The sequence below is a fragment of the Ahaetulla prasina genome, chromosome 14 (assembly GCF_028640845.1).
Source record: "Ahaetulla prasina isolate Xishuangbanna chromosome 14, ASM2864084v1, whole genome shotgun sequence".
Lineage (NCBI taxonomy): Eukaryota > Metazoa > Chordata > Lepidosauria > Squamata > Colubridae > Ahaetulla > Ahaetulla prasina.
The window spans coordinates 15,538,016-15,560,315 of NC_080552.1; the positions used below are offsets into that span (position 1 = coordinate 15,538,016).

Genomic DNA, 22,300 nt, shown 5'->3' on the forward strand with positions numbered 1-22,300 from the left:
TTCAGATAAGTCTTCCTTGTCTAGAAGCCATCTAGATGTCTTCATCCTTCAGCTATGGAATGGAAGAGTTTATAATTTAGAACAGGGGTGTCCAATCTTGGCCATTTTAAGACTTGTGGACCTCAACTCCCAGAATTGAGATTGGGGAATTCTAGGGGTTGAAGTCTATAGGCCCTAAAGTCAGGGGTGAAATCCAGCAGGTTCTGACAGGTTCTGGAGAACCGGTAATGGAAATTTTGAGCAGTTCAGAGAACCGGTAGCGGAAATTTTGAGTAGTTCGGAGAACGGGCAAATGCCATCTCTGGCTGGCCCTAGAGCGGGATGGGAATGCGGATTTTGCAGTATCCTTCCCCCAGGAGTGGGGTGGGAATGGAGATTTTGCAGTATCCTTCTCCTGGAGTGGGGTGGGAATGGAGATTTTGCAGTATCCTTCCCCCAGGAGTGGGGTGGGAATGGAGATTTTGCAGTATCCTTCCCCTGCCATGCCCACCAAGCCACACCACACCACGCCCACCAAGCCAAGCCCACAGAACCGGTAGTAAAAAAAAATGGATTTCACCACTGCTTAAAATGGCCAAGATTGGACCCCTCTGAGTTACTTATTGGTCTTGTAGAGCCCCTTGTGGTGAGGAACACCTCTTCGGGGGGGGGGGGACGACGACATACAACCACCATGTTACAAACAAACAAACAAACAAACAAACACTAAATCCAACCTCATATCCAGGACATAAACTGTTTCAACTCCTACCCTCAAAACGACGCTATAGAGCACTGCACAACAGAACAACTAGACACAAGAACAGTTTTTTCCCGAAGGCCATCACTCTGCTAAACAAATAATTCCCTCAACACTGTCAAACTATTTACTAAATCTGCACTACTATTAATCTTCTCATCATTCCCATCACCAATCTCTTTCCACTTATGACTGTATGACAGTAACTTTGTTGCTGGCAATCCTTATGATTTATATTGATATATTGACCATCAATTGTGTTGTAAATGTTGTACCTTGATGAAGGTATCTTTTCTTTTATGTACACTGAGAGCATATGCACCAAGACAAATTCCTTGTGTGTCCAATCAGACTTGGCCAATAAAATTCTATTCTATTCTAGTCTTTCAAGAGCGGTAAAAGAAGCATAGGGATCAAAATGAAAGTGCTCCGAGAACTTACGTTCAAAAGGGCTCTCCACGATGGCCCGCTTGAATTTGTAATATTCCGCAGCCAGATTGATGCGATATAGGCCTCGAAGGGGCTCTATGACTTTTTCTTCAATGATGCGGTTTGTAAGGTTGATCAGATCTAATGTGGCCTCTCCTTTGGGCATGACAGGCAAACTCAATGCCACAGAACAGTTCCTGGAAAGAATCCACATGGGTGTCTGGAAGCAACTTTGGAAATGCATCCATAAAACTCAAGAGCCTGCAGAACTCGCGATAGGGAGTCCCTGATTTATAGCCACAACTGAGCTCAAAAGTCTGTTGCTAAGCGAGACAGTTGTGAAGTGAGTTTGGCTCCATTTTACGACCTTTCTTGCCACCGTCGTTAAGGGACTCACTGCGGTTGTTCAGTTAGTACCAAGGGTTGTAAAATGAATCCGGCTTCCCCATGGAACAAGGTTCACAAAAATTGATGGTCAGAAGGTTGCAGTTGGTGATCACATGATTCCGGGATCAGAGGTGGGTTTCAGCAGGTTCTGACCAGTTCTGGAGAACCGGTAGTGGAAATTTTGAGTAGCTCGGAGAACCGGTAATAAAAATTCTGACTGGCCCCGCCCCCATCTATCCTCTGCCTCCCAAGTCTCAGCTGATCGGGAGGAAATAGGCCAGCGGTTCTCAACCTGTGGGTCGCAACCCCATTGGTGGTCGAATGACAATTTGCCAGGGGTCGCCTAAGACCATCGGAAATATGGGAAGTATACTTGCGAGTCGAAGAATCGCGCTCCAATGGTTGACTCCACAAGCCAGCTGCAATCACTCCCAATCGCTAGCTTAATCTGGCTTCAGGCGCGATGAATTAAAAAAGAGAGAAATCTTTGCTCTGATGTCTCCCTCTCAAGCCAGCTGCAATCACTCCCAATCGCTAGCTTAATCTGGCTTCAGGCGCGATAAACTTAATAGGGGAGGAATCTCCACCTTAATGCCGCCGTCCTCAAGGCAATCGCAAGCAGTTCAGATCGCTAGCCAATACAGCTTCAGGCATGATAAATTCAAAAAAACAGTTTGCCGCTTTTTTCCCCCTTCTGCGGTTGGGGTCGCCACATCGTGGGGAATTGTATTAAAGGGGTCGCAGCAATATAAAGGTTGAGAACCACTGAAATAGGGATTTTGCAGTAACCTTCCCCTGCCACTCCCACCAAGCCATGCCCACCAACCTATATCACGCCCACCAAGCCACGCCTACAGAACCAGTAGTAAAAATTTTTGAAACCCACCACTGTCTGGGATACTCTGCAACCATCATCAATATGAGCCAATTGCCAAACTTCCAAATTCTAATTGCACGACTATGCATCCATAAAACTCAAGAGCCCGCAGAACTCATTATAGTAGTCCTCAACTTAGAACCACAAGTGAGCCCATAATTCTGTTGCTAAGCAACACAGTTGTTAAGTGAAATTTCCCCCATTTTACGCCCTTTCTTGCAGTTGTTAAGTGAATCACAGCAGCTGTTAAATTAGTAACACGGTTGTTAAGTGAATCTGGGTTTCCCATGGACTTTGCCTGGCAGAAGGTTCACCAAAATTGATGACATGACCCATCATAAATAAGTTGGTTGTAAGTTGAGGACTACCCGTAGAAGCCTGTTAAGGTAGAGTGAAGGTAGTCTTCAACATACAACCACAGTTGGGACACAACTGGAGGAGAAACAAGGAGGCGACAGCCATGTAACAAGACGTCATAAAGGAGAACAAAATCCGTGTGCTACCTGGATGAGAATCTATACAGATCCGATATAGATTTTTGGAGCCTGCTCAACATTCGCGATAATTTGGCTTCTGCCCAGTTTAGTATATGTTGAGTTGCCTGTTATCAAGATAAAATAACAATCAGGTTTAGCTTTTATTATTAAAACAGAATGAAGCACTTAAATGCCGAATGAACATATGTTTATTTACACGTTATATTTTAAATTCAGTGCGGTTGTGCAAACTCTCCGCGGTTTACAAGTAAAACAGCCATCAGGAAGCTGATTTCATTCCATATATAAGAGGAAGTGGGAGATTTTACTCACAAGATCCCTGCCAAGCACATGGAAGTATGCACCCTCAATGTTCTTTTTGGGAGGTTCAAAGCAATGTTCATGCAGCCCAGGGGTGAAATTCAGCCGGTTCTATCCAGCTTGGGCGAACCGGTAGCGGCGGCTGCAGGAGGCTTCACCCACCCGCACAAATATTATGACGTCACTTTTTTTGCGATGATTTTAAGTCTCTGCGTATGTGCAGAAGGCTTTGCGTACAAACGGACAACGGCATGTGCAAGTGAAGCAAGTATCTTTCAAAGTTCTCTTTACTAGGATAGGTAATCTGGCACATCTGGGAAAACCCGAATCTGAGAGGCCCGGGTTTTCCCTCAGTAAATCAAAACCCCCAAAACCATCCCCTCACTCCTCAGTCGATCCCATGCTCCAATAGCCCACCGTCCCATCTCGAGACAGCCCTCCGACCACTCCTCCTCCAGATGCAGGATTGGCCTGACCTTGACTGACAGGAAGAATGTTATTATGTCTAAAGACAACCCCTCGACTAAATCCGAAGCTTCCGGCCTAAAATGGCTTCCAAAGCTGACAGTAAGTGAATTTCATCCCTGATGCAGCCTGCTAAGAAAAGTCCGACAAGGAATTGTGTACAAGGGAAAGTATATAATACCAACCATATCAAAGCCAGTTTTCAAAGATCTCAACGCAACCTGGATGGGCTCCATCAGCCATACGTCTTTCACAACAGTGGGCACCAGTGCCTGAAGTTTCTTTAGATACGCATCGGTCTTCTGTTGCCAAACTTCATCCAAGGGTCTCAAAGTCACATCGTAGTAGGCATCTTTTAGGGTGGTTAGTGGCTCTTGAGTAAGATGTTTTAAAAACATAGCAAGAACAAAAATATTAAAAGGGTCTATCATGAAGATCTACCATAAAGTCCTATCATATTGAAAGCAGTTTTATTAGGCCAGTGGCTCCCAGGGACCGGTTTCATGGAGAGAGTTTTTTTCCATGGACCAGTGGGGGGCATGGGTTTGCATGCTACTCAGTGGTGGGTTGCTACTGGTACGCAGCGGTTTGGGCGAACTGGTAGCGCCGACGATCACCTGGTAGCGAATTGGTTGCCCCCGACGTTCAGATTCGCCCTCCCTCCCAACTGGCCTCCTTTTTTTAACCTTTTATCTTTTCAGCTGATTAGCAGGGCAGAGTGGATTGCCCCGTGAATCAGCTGTGCTCTCCCCAGTAGACATGCGGAAGTGGATCTGCTGCCAGATCCGTTGGCTGCTGGAGGGCCACAACACTGGGGCTCAAGCATCTTTTATCTGATCATTGCCTTCTTCCTATCCCTCAAGGCAGCTGTTTCCCTCTGTATTTTACATCTTCCTTTTGCCCATCTGTGCTTACTTTGCAGCTCCAGCTGGACTTGTTGTAGGATGTTTTGGAGCTTCCTCAGGTACATGGGGAGGTGATCCCGTAGGAGTCGCTTAAATCCACTCTGCTCCCACATCTGAGCAGCGCTGCTTGTCCCACCGTGGAGGAGTCGTACCATCTCTTGGGAGGTTTCTAAAGACCAACCGACAGCATTGTACAGAAATCCAATGTGTCGGATCTATAGTACAAACCGTATTGAAAGGGGAAAAAAAGACCTGATTTGATCTCTCTGGCTTTCTGTATGTCTCTCGCACCTAAAACAGCCTTCATAAAATGTCAAACATGCCTGTGAATTTGATTGTGTTCACAAATCCATTCTTTCATGTTCACCAGGTTATTGGCATTCCTGAATTTAAAATGGTTAAGGATCCTTTTACGGGTGGGCCTTGATTAACAAGCATTCTTTTAGTGGCCATTCCAAATTACAACGGCACTGAAAAAAATAACTGATGACCAGTCCTCGCATTTAATGACTATGGCAATATCCTCATGGCAGCTTCATGTTGGCACGTTCCCAAGTGAAGCCAGCTCTGACCTTATGTAATTTACGCCCCAATTATGACTCTGTTTCCCCCCCACCTCCGCCCAGGGTGTGCCATCAATCACATTCCAATGGAGCAATTTCGTGGTTTGTAGAGTCACGCCCCTCTGGCTGCTGTAGATAACCCTGGGATACAGCCTTGAGAGAGATAAACATGGAATGTGGAGCTGACTTTGGCTGCCGTGCCGTTTGCCATTCTCCCTGGCCTATGGCAACTTGAAAGCAGGCCAGACACTAACATTCTTTCGAAAGGCCCTGAAGATGTAGTTCTGCCAGTGGGCCTAGGGAACCCAGGGTGGGATGAAGGCCATTAAGTGGCTGGTATGTGTGTTTGTTGTTGCTGAGATGGGGGGGAGGTGTTGTGTTATTATTTTATTATTTTTATTTCTTTTGTATTTTGTTTTATTTTCTGTAAGCCTCCTTGAGTCGCCTGTGAATGAGTAGGTGGCAATGTAAATTTTCCAAAATTTGTCTCTGTCTCTCCCTCTCCCTCTCCCTCTCTTTCCCTCTCTCTGTTTCTGTCTTTCTGTGTCTCTCTCCCACTTCTGTCTCTCCCTCTCCCGCTGTCTCTCTCTATCTCTGTGTCTCTCTCTCTCCCCCCTCTCTCTGTCTCTCTCCCTCTCCCTCTGTCTCTCTCTATCTCTGTGTGTGTCTCTCCCTGTCTCTATCTCTGTGTCTCTCTCTCTTCCCCCTCTCTCTCCCTCTGTCTCTCTCTCTGTCTCTCTCTCTCTCCCCCTCTCTGTCTCTCTCCCTCTCTCTCTCTATCTCTGTGTCTCTCTCTCTCCCCTCTCTGTCTCTCTCTCTCCCCCTCTCTCTGTCTCTCTCCCTCTGTCTCTCTCTCTGTGTCTCTCTCTCTCCCCCTCTCTCTGTCTCTCTCCCTCTGTCTCTCTCTTTCTCTGTGTGTCTCTCTCCCTCTCTCTCTCTCTCTCTGTCTCTCTCTCTCTCTCTCTCTCCTCCCTCCCTCTGTCTCTCTCTGTCTCTCTCTCTCCCTCTCTCTCTCCTCTGTCTCTCTCTTTCTGTGTGTCTCTCTCCCTCTCTCTGTCTCTCTCTCTGTCTTCTCTCTCTCTCTCTCTCTCTCCTCCCTCTGTCTCTCTCTGTCTCTCTCTCTCTCCCTCTCTCTGTCTCTCTCTCCTCTGTCTCTCTCTTTCTCTGTGTCTCTCTTCTCTCTCTCTCTCTATCTCTGTGTCTCTCTCTCTCCCCTCTCTCTCTCCCTCTGTCTCTCTCTCCGTCTCTCTCTCTCTCCCCCTCTCTCTCTCTCCCTCCCTCTGTCTCTCTCTATCTCTGTGTCTCTCTCTCTTCCCCCTCTCTCTCTCCCCCTCTGTCTGTCTCTCTCCCTCTGTCTCTCTCTATCTCTGTGTCTCTCTCTCTCCCCCCCTCTCTGTCTCTCTCCCTCTGTCTCTCTCTTTCTCTGTGTGTCTTTCTCTCTCCCCCTCTCTCTGTCTCTCTCTCTCTGTCTTTCTCTATCTCTCTCTCTCTCCCTCCCTCTCTCTCTCACACACAAAGAGCTCCTATATCTAACATCTTACCGATTTTCTGAAATCCTGAATCTGTTCCTCCATTTTTTTTATTTTTTCCACCAGTCTGCGCCGGAGATCAGATGTAATCTCACCCAGTTTTGACTGTAAGAATGAGAAAGACTCTTAGGGTAGTTAATATAGTTTATTAGCTGAAGAGGCAGAGCAGAACAGATATCTCTGGAGTTGAATTGAGGCAATAGGTTAATCTGATTTGGAATAAACATTGATCAGGACATTTCAATGACAATAAATATCATGGCAGTTAATGGTCGTTCCAGTGCTAAAGCTAAAAACTGAAACAGTTGGACACTGAGAAAGAAAGAAGATAAATGTCTTAAAATTATGGATTTGTCATCACCTATTAGAGTCCTGTGGACTGCAAGAAGAAGTAATTGATCAGTCCTGGACAAATAAAGGTTGACTTGTGAGATGAAGACCGTTAAGCAGGCATTGATATATTTTGAGCATGCAATCCAGATGGATTAAAGAAATAACTATTCTTGGCAAGATTGAAGGAACTGGCAGAAGGAGAAGACACTGAATAAAATTAAGGAGATATCTGGAATGTTCATCAAAAGATTATGAGTTACAACTAAAGATTGATCAAAGTGGCAGGAATTGGACATATCGTACAGTAGTGGCCAAAATTGTGGAAACCTTTTGGGAAAAGTGTATTTTTGAGGTTTGATGGCTAATAACACCACTTTTTTTTTTTTGAGTTTCAAGATAATCATATTTCACTGCTGGAATGGCCTGGGAATAGCCCAGACCTTCACCCAATGGAAAATCTATGGAGCCGACTAAAGAAACTTGTTAGTCAAAAGCAACCCAGCAATAAAACCCAGTTAATAGAAGCCGTCATTCAATCTTGGTTTCACATTAGAACAGCTGCAGAACTAAAAGACTTGCTTCACTCCATGGGAAGACATTGTAAGGCTGTAATTCATGCTAAAGGTTACCCAACTAAGCATTAACTGACATGGTGATACTTTTTGTGTATCTTATTTTTTCTATGGTGATAATTTTTGTATATCTAATTTTTTCTACGTGTTTCACTTTTCTTCTTTATACTGTAACTGCTATTCTACCCTGTTTCTCCCAAAATAAGACATCCCCTGATAATAAGCCCAATCGGGCTTTTGAGTGCATGGCAATGAGGCCAAGGGCTTATTTCAGGGTTCCCAAAAAATATATAAAAAAATAAGACAGAGTCTTATTTTCGGGGAAACACGATAATAGCAAATCCTTCATAAAAGTTATTACATTCTTGATTATATTATCTTTCCATTGACGTATAATGTCCTAATGTTTCCTCTATTTGTATCTATTTTATATATTCAATTCATGTTTATACATATATATTACCTAACACATTCTTGGCAAAATAATAAAAAAATTTTTTTACGGTACTACTCCCAAAAAAAGTGGTGTTATTAGCTAGTTTTAGAAAATACACTTCTCCCAAAAGGTTTCCACAATTTTGGCCACTACTGTAGAGTCACTAAGAGTCAAACTCATCTTAATTATATCTAACGACCATAATTAAAGATTAATTTGCTTGAGAGAGGCCTTCGCCCAGGGATTTTGTTAAATCTGGACTCCAGCACCATTACAGTGTTGGGCCAAATGGTTAACCAGGTCAGTTTTGTAGTTGCATCTCTACAACTTCTTACATTCACCTACTTTTAAAACTATGTCTGTCTATTGGTTTGCCATTTATGGATTTGAATGAGAGACAGAAAGACCAGTTCCTTGTTTGCCAAATGGCATCTCCCACCTCAGTTTTCGTGACGAGATCCCAACAGCCATGGGCCTTCAGATTCAGACTTTGGTTAGACGCTTCCATGGTGAGATGTCCCATTTCCTCACGTCTGTTTACAACCAGGCGGGCGTTGAGTGCAGCATGCTTTTGATCCTTCATACAAGCTGCAAATTCTAGTGCGTCCTCGGAATTTCCTACGAGAAAAGAGGGGAAGGCAGGAAGGCAGAAAGAAAAAGGAAGGAAGGAGATAGACACAGGGAGGCAGGAAGGAAAAGGCAAAAGGAAGGAAGGAACGAACAAACAAATGAAGGAAGAAAAAACAGGCATAGAGGAAAAGGCAAGGAAGGAAGGGAGAAAGGAAAGAATGAAGGAAGGAAGGAAGGAAGGAAGGAAAGAAAGAAAGAAAAAAGGCAGGGAGGCAGGAAGGAAAAGGCAAGGAAGGAAGGAAGGATGGAAGGATGGAAAGATGAAGGAAGGAAGGAAGGAAAAAGGCAGGGAGGAAGGAAGGAAAAGGCAAGGAAGGAAGGGAGAAAGGAAGGAAGGAAGGAAGAAAAAAGAGGCAGGGAGGCAGGAAGGAAGGAATGAAAAGGCAAGGAAGGAAGGAAGGATGGAAGGAAGGAAAGAAAAAAGGCAGAAGGCAGGAAGAAAAAGGCAAGGAAGGAAGGGTGAAAGGAAGGAAGGAAGGAAGGAAGGAAGGAAGGAAGGAAGGAAGGAAGGAAGGAAGGAAAAAGGCAACGAAGGAAGGAAAATTTCTGTAGTAACTCAGAAGAGGCAAATTTTGAAAATCCAGGAAGAGGATAGGCTCTTGCCTTGTCGAATCTACCTTTCAAGTATCCCATGTAATACCGAAGACATTCTTTTCCTTTGATGGCTGCTATTTTCACTTTCTCGTTTGGATGATCCATCTTTCCCTCAACAAAGACTTGGCTTTGATCAGCTGAAGAGGTCACACAGGCCTTCACATCCATCCAAGTCGCCTCGGGTCCTTTTAGCTAGGCGAGGGAGACGAATCACAAGTAGAGGCGCAGAGCAAAAGAGTTGTGAAAGAAGCATTTCATTTCAAGTTCCAGAATGTCTCACCACTTCTCTACTTTCTCAGAAGGTTCGGGAGAAGTTTAGGAACACGACTTGGGCAGAAAGCATTGTGGACATCCTCGGTTCCCATTCCCGCTTTCAGGATAAGTTTGGTTTTACAAAAACCGAGAGCGGATGATGGATCTCATAACAAGGGTAAAAAAGTAAAAGTTCCCCTTGCACATATGTGCTAGTCGTTCCCGACTCTAGGGGGGGCAGTGCTCATCTCCGTTTCAAAGCTGAAGAGCCAGCGCTGTCCGAAGACGTCTCCGTGGTCATGTGGCCGGCATGACTCAACGCCAAAGGCGCACAGAACGCTGTTCCCTTCCCACCAAAGGTGGACCCTATTTTTCTACTTGCATTTTTTTTACGTGCTTTTGAACTGCTAGGTTGGCAGAAGCTGGGACAAGTCACGGGAGCTCACCCCGTTACGCGGCACTAGGGATTCGAACCGCTGAACTGCCGACCTTTTGATCGAAAGTTCAGCATCTTAGCCTCTGAGCCACCGCCTCCCATTATAACAAGGGCATCCTGGTTCAAATGGATCGTAGATTCTCCTCTTGATGCAAGTATGTACATATCCTGGTCATGAGATGGCAGTATATACTCACTAACAAGTTGAAAATAAGAACGGTGGTGCGCAATTTAGAAATGGTAAAAAGATATTTTAGGCAGCTACAGCCCAAAACATACGAGATCGCCTATCAAAACGTCATTCTGCTATATTCCTGCTAAGTTTCCCCACTACAGGTAGTCCTCAACTTACAACCAGCCAAAATTAATTTTATATATATATATATATATATATATATATATATATATATATATATATATATATATATATATATATATATATATATATATATATATATATATATATATATATATATATCGGAGAACTGGTAGTAAAAATTCTAACTGGCCCTGCCCCATCTATTATCTGCCTCCCGAGTCCCAGCTGATCGGGAGCAAAAGGGGATTTTGCAGTAACCTTCCCCTGGAGTGGGGAGGGAATGGAGATTTTGTAGTATCCTTCCCCTGGAATGGGGAGGGAATGGAGATTTTACAGTATCCTTCCCCTGGAGTGGGGAGGGAATGGAGATTTTGCAGTATCCTTCCCCTGGAATGGGGAGGGAATGGAGATTTTACAGTATCCTTCCCCTGGAGTGGGGAGGGAATGGAGATTTTACAGTATCCTTCCCCTGGAATGGGGAGGGAATGGAGATTTTGCAGTACCCTTCCCCTGGAGTGGGGAGGGAATGGAGATTTTACAGTATCCTTCCCTTGCCATGCCCACCAAGCCACACCCACAGAACCGGTAGTAAAAATATTTGAAACCCACCACTGAGTATTACCCATTATTAATGACCCCCAGCTCACCGAAAATTCTGCCGAATAGTTCCTCATTTCCAGCTTGCTGTTGTTCTGTAAAGCCGCCGTCATCGTCCCTTCGTTGTCTCCTCCAAGGCTGAGTTTCCCTTCGGATCGGAAGACAGTGTCTCCCTGGTTTAGCTGGAGTTTCCCAGAAAGAGCAATTGGCTAGAGGAGAGGAAGCAAACAGGGTCAGGGATGGTCAGTTTTCAGAAAAAATAACGGCCAACGGGAAAGCTGTAGGTCAGAATTAGGAATACATTTAGTACTAATAAAGGAGAATATTTGTAGCTTAGAGTTGAAAAGAGGCGTCCTCGGTGCTCTCTGAGCTTGGGGGTTTTCTTGTAGACGTTTCATTACCAAATTAGCTAACATCATCAGTGCTAGAAGGGAATGGGGTTTGCAGAGAGGAGGAGAAGGAGGGGGAGGAGGAGGAGGAGAAGGAGGAGAAGGAGGAGGAGGAGGAGGAGGAGGATAATCTTTGGAGTCTTTGGTGTTCTCTGAGCTTGATTGTTTTCTTGCAGATGTTTCATGACCAAACTAGGGAACATCATCAATGATAGAAGGGAATGGGGTTTGCAGAGAGGAGGAGGAGGAGGAGGAGGAGGAAGAGGAAGAGGAAGAGGAAGAGGAAGAGGAAGAGGAGGAGAATGAGTGTGAGATTCTTGGTGCTCTCTGAGCTTGATTATTTTCTTGCAGCCATTTCATGACCCAACTAGGGAACATCATCCATTCCTCTGAAAACAATAAAATTCCTTATCCCACCAGACTTGAAATCCTAGGCTTAGAAAAACTTGGAACTCCGTCGCCTTCGACAAGACCTAAGTTTAACTCATAGAATCATCTTTTGTAATGTCCTTCCTGTTAAAGACTACTTCAGCTTTAATTGCAATAATACTAGAGCAACCAATAGATTTAAACTTAATGTCAACCGCTTTAATCTAGATTGCAGAAAATATGACTTCTGTAACAGAATCATCAGTGCTTGGAATACTTTATCTGACTCTGTGGCCTCTTCCCATAATCCCAAAAGCTTTAACCAAAAACTTTCTACTATTGACCTCACCCCATTCCTAAGAGGACCATAAGGGGCGTGCATAAGCGCACAAACGTGCCTACCGTTCCTGTCCTATTGTTTTTCTTTTCTTCTTCCTATATATATATATATGCTTATAACTCCTAATATTTACTCATATATATGTTATATACTATATAATCTTTTTGTATGATACTTACATATATTGTTGTGACAAAATAAATAAATCACGGTTGGTAAGGGAATAGGGTTACTAGTAATGAGACGTCTCCAAGAAAACAGCCAAGCTTAGAGAGCAACAAGAATCCCACACATTCAGAAGTTACTACAATGATTTCTGTTTGAAACCCTTCCAAGTCATCCCTCACATCTGGGAGCTGACACATCCAGAGTCTCGTGTTGTAATTCAGCCAAGCCGCGTAATCCGTTTCAACTTCTCCCAGAATACGCTGATGGGAACATGAGGTCAAGAGATTCTTTAATGTAGCTTCTACCGTTATTTTATCCCGATGCAACACTCGGTTTCTCTGCATTGAAAGAAAAGAAAGAGGCAGAAATACAATTGTGGCACATACTGATAAAACAAAAAGGACCTACATTGTTATGTGTTGTTGTTTCTTTCTTTCCATAAATGTTTAATACAATAATTAAAATTATTGGAACGGCAGCCCGGAATCACATCTTAGCACAATTCACATACAGTGTGAATTGAACATTTATTCTGTTTTATTGTTCTCCTCTCCTTTAAAATTCAAAGCATGGAATCTGGAAAGCGTGTGTATCTTTCTTCATTGTACTTAACTACAATATCTTAGTTAATCTGAGTTAAGACTTCTTTGGAAGCATCCCAAAAATATACAATGAACTCCATGTTGGAATGGGAACTTAATTGAATTAATTATCTCAGAGAAATGTTACGGTTATGTTAGAGAGATAATCTCTCCTGGCACACTCACGAAAACATTGTAATCCAATCCTGAATTTCACATAATAAAAAGCCCAGCTATGAGGTTGCCGCTGTCTTAGGTGAAGGTGGTTTTCTTCCGTTGGCACGTTGGAAGCTGCAGGTCCCATGATATGCACTGATTCCCCAATCTCCACAATTCAGCAAAACATTGCGTGAAAACACACACCAAGCGGAGATGAAATTCCATGAGACGTTGACATTTCATGAGAGTTTATTGTGCAGATTTAGACCGATTACCCAGCGGAACTGCTTGCCACCAGAAATTGTGGTTGCTCCAACACTGGAGGTTTTTAAGAAGAGATTGGACAACATTTGTCTGAAATGGTATAGGGTTTCCTGCCAGAACCAGGGGTTGGACTAGAAGACCTCCAAGGTCTCTTCCAAAGCTGTTATTCCACGTTCTTGATTTGAGTTTTTACAGAAATCTTGCAATTTTGAAGGGAGTTGTGGGGATTTGAGGTTGCAGTAATATGCCTATTTCACTAGATTAGATTATTCAGTGAAGATTTCCTAATTGTATTATTACAGCTGTCCAAGGCTGGGATTCAGCCGGTTCAGACCGGTTCGGGCAAACCAGATGCTAATTCTACATCTGGTTCGCCGAACCGGTAATTGCATGGATTGACTGGCCCTGCCCACGCCTCCCCTCCCCTCCCCTCCCAGGAGTCTCCACGCAGCCCATTTTGGATGCCAGGTAAGTGCAGGGCCTGTGCAGAGGCTCTGGGAGGGCAAAAAACAGGCCTCCTGGAAGTTCCAGAAGTCTAGAAACGGGCCTGTTTCTGATCTCTGGAGGGCCTCCGGAGCCAGGGGGAGGCCGTTTTCGCTATCCCGGAGGCTCAAGGAAAGCCTTCGGAGCCTGGAGAGGGCGAAAAAACCCTGTAATGCAGGAGGCTGATAGTCCATACCCACTATGGCCGCACCCACCCAGCAACTGGGCAGAGAACCGGTTGCTAAAATTTTTGAACCCCACCCCTGCAGCTGTCTATTTACATCTCTTTGTCGGAGACCTACTGTTCTGTTTCCCTCCCCCAATACTCCCAACAAAGAGTCAGTCAAAGGCCTTCTTTTCTAATTTATTTACACAGATAAATGTTCTGGCCACGTCTACCCACGGGCCTGCCAAGTCTCTGGAGATAACTAGGAAATTATAGATAAGGCCAGAGTTACTCACAAATATATTCTTCCCTCCATTGATACAGTTTGCCCACGCAAATTCACTGCTTTGTCCAAGACAAAAAGCCAGGAAGTTCCGCCTCCTGCTTTTATACCCTCTGTAGATGTCACTGCATGACTCATCGTTCTTTGGCTTTGTCCCAACGCCTCCTCTGCTGCGCGCGCCGGTCATGTCTGCACAGTCTTGCATCAAGCCAAAATTGTTCTTGGGGCGTTGCCAAATCAGAAGAAGGCCCGGGAGAATCAGGCCTTGCCGGCCCCTCCTCCTCCCTTTGGGTGGGTGCCAGGGAGGGAGAGGGCCCAGGAGAAGCAGGTCTTGCCAGGTCTTCTCCCTCACTTTCTGAATCATCCGAGTCCAGGAGTCCGAGTCCAGGAACCTGGGTCACAACACCTACCATCGAACCCTTTGTGTTCAAAGAAGTGCAAAATCCTGCCCTCAACAGGCAGGGAGACTGAATGTTTGGTGACAAAAACCAGCTTGCCTTTACCTCATAGGTCAGATGTTGTACAACCGTCTTGTTATCCCACGTCAGATCTAGGTGCTGGTTCAACACAGCTGCTGTCTGCTTCAGGGATCCACAGGCCCGAAGACTTGCAATTGTTAGGATGTTTTTAAGCTGCCCGAAAAAAGAATGTACATCATTATTTACTTGGAGAAGCGCAGTTCCAGAGTTTGGCGGCCACCCCTTGGCTCACTGGCACCAAAAGAAAAATTGAACTGATACTTTTTGGCAAGAAAGCAAGTCTATTTTTCAAGATTTCTTCTTCTACCTTTCAGGAATTCCAGGAGAAGAACACCATTCCTCAGGCCCACTCTAAAGTGAAACCAGTTTAAATTCCTTCTCCATCCTGATGATGCAGTCTTTGAATTATGTCCTCCATTTTAAAGATTTTGATATATCAAACTCAAAGATGAGAGCCATTGTGGGGGGGGGGGGCGCAGTGGTTAGAATACAATATTGCAGGCTGATTCTGCCCACTGCCAGGAAGTTCGATCCTGACCGGCTCAAGGTTGACTCAGCCTTCCATCCTTCCGAGGTGGGTAAAATGAAGACTCAGATTGTTGGGGGACAAGAGGCTGACTCCGTAAACCACTTAGAGAGGGCTGTAAAAGCACCGTGAAGCACTATATGCTATTGCTGTTGCTCTTTCATTTCTCCTTCCTTCCTTCCTTCCTTCCTTCCTTCCTTCCTTCCTTCCTTCCTTCCTTCCTTCCTTCCTTCTTTCCTTCCTTCCTTGGTGGCATACTAGTCAGAATGCAATATTGCAGGCTAAATCTGCAGACTGCCAGCAGTTCAATTCTCACCAGCTGAAGGTTGATTCAGCCTTCCATCCTTCCGAGGTGGGAAAAATGAGGATCCAGATTGTCGGGGGCAATACGCTAACTGTAAAACTGCTTAGAGAAGGCTGCAAAGCACTGTGAAGCGGTATATAAGTCTAAGTTCTATTGCTATTAACTCGGCCTTTCTTCCTTCCAAAGTTGATAAAATGAGGACCCAGATTGTTGGATGCAAGAGGCTGACTCTGTAAACCACTTAGAGAGGGCTGTAAAAGCACTATGAAGTGGTATATAAGTCTATTGCTATTAACTCAGCCTTTCTTCCTTCCAAAGTTGATAAAATGAGGACCCAGATTGTTGGGTGCAAGAGGCTGACTCTGTAAATGGCTTAGAGAGGGCTGTAAAAGCACTATGAAGTGGTATATAAGTCTAAGTGCTATTGCTGTTGCTCTTCCTTTTCTCCTTCCTTCCTTCCTTCCTTCTTCCCTCCCTCCCTTCCTCCCTCCCTCTCTTCCTTCCATGGTGGCACAGTGGTTAGAATGCAATATTGCGGGCTAAATCTGCTGACTGCCAGGAGTTCGATTCTCACCAGGCTCAAGGTTGACTCAGCCTCCCATTCTTCCGAGGTGGGTAAAATGAGGACCCAGATCGTTGGGGGCAAAAGGCTGACTCTGTAAACTACTTAGAGAGGGCTGTAAAGCACTGTGAAGCTGTATACAAGTCTAAGGGCTATTGCTAGTGCTATCAAACTCAAAGATGTACTTAAGGCCACATCTGGTTTGGCTCCAAAAATCATGTTACTTTTTCCCACTGTTTATATTTTTTGTGTCTCTGGTGTAACTGAATAGCCCACTTACTGCCCAACCCTGAAATCATTTCTTGCTGAAAGCCAGCATCCGTACCTGTCCAGAAGAAGCTGTGATACAAGCATCCCAACATGTGTTCCTCACCCTGGACTTGTCTCCAAACGTGAAGTTCATCCAGGCAGGTGGGCCGTGGTTCCACGCGAGCTCCATCTAAAACTCAGAAGAGACATTTATATCTTGAAAGCTCAAGGTGACAACAAGGTGACAACAGTATCTCCACAATTGGAGATAAGGGTCCTTGAGTGGCGCAGACTGCTAAACAGTCTGTTATTAACAACAGCTGCCTGCAATTATTGCAGGTTCAAGTCCCACCAGGCCCAAGGTTGACTCAGCCTTCCATCCTTTATAAGGTAGGTAAAATGAGGACCCAGATTGTTGGGGGGGGGCAATAAGTTGACTTTGCAAATATACAAATAGAATGAGACTATTGCCTTACACACTGTAAGCCGCCCTGAGTCTTCGGAGAAGGGCGGGATATAAATGTAAATAATAAATAAATAAAATTGGACTGCAAGAGACGGATGCTCCAAAGTCATTCTGAGACAAACTTCACCACTTATGTGCAGACTTCAACCTTGATCTCTCTGGTCCCAACTCAAAGTCAACCAAGACAACATGTTAATTGTTTAGCACTGGATATCGTGGAACCATGTTTCCTGGTACCGGTGGTCCTCGACTTACGACCACAATTGATCCCAACATTTCTGTGGTTAAGTGAGATATTTAAGTGCCCCATTTTAAGACCTTTCTTGCCTCAGTTGTTAAGTGAATCACTGCTGTTGATAAGTTAGTAACACGGTTGTTAAGTGAATCTGGCTCTCCCTATGGACTTTGCTTGTCAGAAGGTCGCAAAAAGTGACCCCATGACCTTGGGATACAGCAACGGCCATAAGTATGAACCAGTTGCCCAGCGTCTGAATTTTGATCACGCGATCGTAGGGATGCTGGAAAGGTCGTTAAGGGTGAAAAACGGTCATAAGTTGCTTTTTTTCAGTGCCGTAACTTTGAACGGTCACTAAACGAACTGTTAGAAGTCGAGGACTTCCTGCCCTGTTCGAGAAAGGCCATCCGCTCCCGTTACTGCATTTCTCAAACCGACCGTGTTTTGAAGCATTTTCACCGTTATTTACGAAGCCTTAACTCCGTTCCAGGCCAGATAATGCACTGGTCACGTTTAAGTGGATCAAGGTTTATAACATCTCATTCCTTAGAAGTAGGATTGGTTGAACTTTAATAGGATACATTTATTTTTGGACAAATGAACGCACCGTAGAACCCTCGGGAGATAATTGTCTTCAATTACCTGTTGTGCATATGCTCCTTTGCGTCTTTGCGTCAGGGAGCTAACCTCCATGTGTTTCATCGCGAAGTTAAAAGGGTGTGCAATAGTGGCAGAGTAAGCAACCTGTGCTCTCCCACGCTTGAGAGAAGAAGACACCAAAACCTGTTGTTATCAGCAGAGAAAGAGAAAACATAAAATGGAGTAATGTAACCTTCACTTTCGGCAAAGAGGCTAGGAAATGATTTTGTCCTTTTCATGTGGGGTTGGATAACAATGGCTGGATTTTTTACCGGAAATGTAAGTATCGGTAAATGGGAGAACAGGTGTCAATTCGCAAAGCATCCGTGGCCTGCTCTTGAGTTGCCATAGGCAAAGGGGGATGGGAACCGACGAAGCAGCCAGCAGCCAAAGATAGTAGTGCAATCCAGGCATATCTTTCTCAAGGCTGTATCCCAGGGTTACCTACAGCAGCTGGAGGGGAGTGGTCTCTACAACTCGCAACATTGCTCCGTTGGCAAATGTGATTGATGACACACCGTGGGTGGCGGGGGGGGGGAACAGGGTCAAGGTTGGGCCGTAAATTACGTGGGGTCAAAGTTGGCTTCACTTGAAACGTGCTGACATGAAGCTCCTAATAAATGACTGGATTTCTTTTGAAGCTCAGCTGGAGGCTCATGATTTAATTAGGGCATCCATCGGAGATCTGACAACAGGGTTAGCCAGGAGACCATACTTTATTTTGGATTAAGAGATTAAGGTTGGGAAGCAAGAATGGAATCATCATTACAGGATCACAATCTTGTTTTTTCCTAAAATACATTAGAGGGGGAGGTTTCTTGGGTTCGGTTCTTCACAAGAACTGTACAAATTATCCAAGGAGCAAATAGGACATTGGTCATGAGATCATCTTTGACATCTGAGCAGGGGTGGGCTGCTGGGCATTCGCAGGGGTTCAGGAGAATCTCTAGCTAAGATTCTGTGCAGTTCGGAGAACCCCCAAATCCCACTCCTTGCTGGCCCTGCCCACCCTGCCCCTCCCCTCCCAGGAGTCCCCACGCGGCCCGTTTTGGATGCAGGTAAGTGCAGGGCATGTGTGGAGGCTCGGGGAGGATGAAAAACGGGTCTACTGGAAGTTCGGGAAGGCCGGAAACGGGCCTGTTTCTGGCCTCCGGAGCCTGGGGAGACTTTTTTCGCCTTCCCGGAGACTCAAGGAAAGTCTCTGGAGCCCGGGAAGGGCAAACCTCCCCCCCCGCCATGGTGCAGGAGGCCAACTAGGCCACACCCACCATGGCCACGCCCACCCAGCAACCGGGTAGAGCACCGCTTGTTAAAGTTGTTGAAGCCCACCCCTGCATCTGAGTAACAACCACATCCTGTTGAAAAGAAGCCTGTTTATGCCAATGTCCAGTCTAGTGAAAAGAAGGTTTAGGGGAGACATGATAGCAGCATTCCAATATCTGAGGGGCTGCCACAAAGAAGAGGGGGTCCACCTATTTTCCAAGGCATCAGAAGGCAAAATAGGAAACGATGGACGGAAACGAATCAAGGAGAGAAGCAACCTAGAACTAAGGAGAAATTTCCTGGCCACGAGAACAATTAACCAGTGGAACAGCTTCACCTCTGGAAGTTGTGGGTGTTAGAGGTTTTTAAAAAGAGACCGGACAGCCATTTGTCTGTAGTGGTATAGGGTCTCCTGCTCAAGCAGGGGGCTGGACTAGAAGACCGCCAGGGCCCCTTCTGACTCTGTTATTCTGCATTTTTACGTTTAGTTCTTCGGAAATTGCTTTTTTCTAACCCCTGGGGTTCACCTGCGATGGAGGCTGCCAAGTCATGCAAATTGAAACCTAGATCAAAGAAAATGCGGTTTACCTGCTGGCCGTCCACCGTGAACCGAAAAAGCCTCTCACAAAAGGTTCTACTCTTTTCTGAAATGAAATCCACTTCTGTCCTTGCAGGAATGCCAGAGTTAATGGCCCCTTTGATGCGTTGATCCAGGAGCGCATGAAATTCTCGTCTGGTCTGGAGGAAAGAGGATCCAAGGAAAATCAAGTGTGCCAGTGAACGAAAACTACAGGTAGCCCTGGACTTGCGTCAGTTCATTTAGTGACGGTTCTACGGTACAGTGGCAGTGAAAAAAAAATGACTTATGACTGTTTTTCACACACCCTTGTAACTTCGAACAGTCGCTAGATGAATGATCATAAGGTGAGGACTACCTATTTGTTTTTTTTGTTTTGGTCTTTTAATGACCCCGTAATCCCTTGCATCAGTGTGGAGTCGGGGCAACAGAAGGGAGCTGAGTGTTGACTGGCTGGATGCCCTTCCTGTCACCAATGCAGAGTTGGCAGCAGATATTTTCACATCGTAGCCAGAGAAATATCAGCCTCTACCTAGGATCGAACTCATAGCCTCCTGAACTACTCAAAATTTCTGCTACCGGTTCTCCAGAACTGGTTTGAAACCCACCTCTGCAGCTATCGTCTCTGAACCTCATTGCAATGGGTTATTGATGTAAGTAATGTTACGATGGCTGTTCATGTTCCAGATTGCTCATGAAAATAAACCTCTGAACCTTAAAAGTAAGAATTATTGTTTATTTTGCCGTCTCCTATTTCTTTGATTGGGATCTTTTGATAACAATTATTTCTGTTTTTTTGCATATATAATGAGTGCTTCTACACCGAGGATAAATTCCTTTGGTGTCTAACCTACTTGGTCAAATTCTATCTATCTATCTATCTATCTATCTATCTATCTATCTATCTATCTATCTATCTATCTATCTATCTATCCATCCATCCATCTATCTCTATCTATCTATCTATCTATCTATCTATCTATCTATCTATCTATCTATCTAGGTCTTTGGTTATTCGGGTTTTCTCCCGCGTAAAATTGGAAGTGTCTTGGCGACGTTTCGACGAAGTCTCATTTGTCATCTTCAGGCTTCAGCTTCATGCTTCTGGGAGCAATGTATATATATATATATCCATATATTATCATATTAGCATTACATTAGGCCATCCAGCTCATTGGAAGCCCTGATTTTTCTCTAGCAAATTAAAAAAAAAAAGACAATTGAAACAAGCAACCCTAAGGCTAAGCAGTAGCCCAGCACTCCATGTTCAAAAATCATTCAATGTGGCCAAGCAATTACTTACAGCTGTGCCTTTTAAAAGGACGAATGCAGAGACGGTGTTTTCACCAACAGTAAGCACCACTTGAGAATCAAGATTGATCTTATCCTTTAATACATGCCCAGATCCATTCATTTTTGTTGGGATGCCAAGATCCTGAAATTAAAATGAAGTATTCAAACACGGCGGCACCCAAGGATGGCTATTATTTCACTGTAGCTAAATGTGCTCTCACAAATGAGGGCGAATATATGTGTCCCAGGATAATGTTGCAAAGTCCAATTTGGGTCAGTTACTGGGACCGCAGGTTTTGTCTTCCGAGCTTTCGGACTCATGCTGAAGCCCAGTGGTGGGCTTCAAAAATTTTTTCTACTGGTTCTGTGGGTGTGGCTTGGTGGGAGTGGCATGGCTTGGTGGGCAAGGCAGAGGAAGGATACTGTAAAATCTCCATTCCCACCCCACTCCAGGGGAAGGATACTGTAAAATCTCCATTCCGTCCCCACTCCAGGGGAAGGTTACTGCAAAAATCCCCATTTCCTCCCGATCAGCTGGGACTTGGGAGGCAGAGAATAGATGGGGGCGGGGCCAGTCAGAATTTTTACTACCAGTTCTCTGAATTACTCAAAATTTCCGCTACTGGTTCTCCAGAATTGATCAGAACCTGCTGAAACCCACCTCTGCTGCAGCCCATCTTCAGGGAACCAAGGCTACTAAGATTGTCGGATGAGCAGGGACAAAAACAGCCAGGGAAATGATTGAAGCCTGGGAAACAGGCCCCTCATCAGTCAAAATTACCACCCAGCCTAAGGCGAGGGCTGGGCAGCACAAGCAAATGATAGCTATTGACTTAAAAGCCTGCCATCAGCACACCCCATCAACATCTAAAAAGGCCACTTACAGAAAGAAAAGGAGAGAGAGGTAGAAGGAGGGAAGAAAGTAGGTAGGAAAGAGTTGAGAAGGAGGAGGGGAATAAGAAGGTTAGATAGGGTGGAAGAAGGGAGGAGTGGAGAAGGAGGAGAGGAAGTAGTAACGTGAAGGAGATGAAGGATCGGAAAGTAGTAGAGGGTAGAGAGGGAGGTTGTGAAGAAAGGAAGTGGCAGTCGGGCAGGCCTGAATCAGTAATAAATAAAATTAATGATTAATGATGGATAATAGTTTGTACATAAATATAATGTTGGAAAATGGAAATAAAAATTATTTAAACAAATAAAAAGGCCACTTACAGCAGGCACTATAAATACCACACACAGAACCGCACAAGCTCAGAAGACAAAACCTCTGGTCCCTGTGACCAACCCAGATTGGACCCTAAATGTCCTCTCTCTATTCCAGTTTTCAAGGACTTTGTTCCACAAGAAATGCAAGCCTATTATTGCACCTCAAACTTTTAAATGCATTGAGGGCAGTGATCTGGTTTAGAAGTCAACCTTGCAAGATAACTGGGTGGTCTAGGAACAACCTTTCAGGAAGGGCCACGGTTGAATGCCAAAAGTCCCTGACATCTGTCATTAAAAGAACCAGATGTTAGAAAGGACATCTGCTTAGGAACCTGGAGAACTGATGCTTTGCAAATAGATATTCCTGGCTGATTTGACCGAAGTCCACTTTTTGGTCTTGATGCCAAAGTTCTAATCTTGTCATCCACCTCTGGAATCTAGT

At 44.8% G+C, this 22,300-nt stretch overlaps 1 protein-coding gene across 1 annotated transcript in view; it reads right to left on the reverse strand.

The window, feature by feature from the left end:
• LOC131185316 (uncharacterized) overlaps positions 1 to 22,300 on the reverse strand; it is a 92,224-nt gene that overhangs the window by 5,570 nt on the left and 64,354 nt on the right. Inside the window, exons 39-51 of the mRNA XM_058157755.1 lie at positions 20,666 to 20,797; positions 19,374 to 19,523; positions 17,526 to 17,666; positions 14,566 to 14,694; positions 12,306 to 12,464; positions 10,911 to 11,069; positions 9,266 to 9,448; positions 8,472 to 8,765; positions 6,704 to 6,796; positions 4,610 to 4,814; positions 3,880 to 4,067; positions 2,936 to 3,033; positions 1,181 to 1,365 (exon numbers count right to left, since the gene is read on the reverse strand). Of these exons, the coding sequence (XP_058013738.1) occupies positions 1,181 to 1,365; positions 2,936 to 3,033; positions 3,880 to 4,067; positions 4,610 to 4,814; positions 6,704 to 6,796; positions 8,472 to 8,765; positions 9,266 to 9,448; positions 10,911 to 11,069; positions 12,306 to 12,464; positions 14,566 to 14,694; positions 17,526 to 17,666; positions 19,374 to 19,523; positions 20,666 to 20,797 (2,116 nt within the window). The remainder of the gene's footprint in view (positions 1 to 1,180; positions 1,366 to 2,935; positions 3,034 to 3,879; positions 4,068 to 4,609; positions 4,815 to 6,703; positions 6,797 to 8,471; positions 8,766 to 9,265; positions 9,449 to 10,910; positions 11,070 to 12,305; positions 12,465 to 14,565; positions 14,695 to 17,525; positions 17,667 to 19,373; positions 19,524 to 20,665; positions 20,798 to 22,300) is intronic.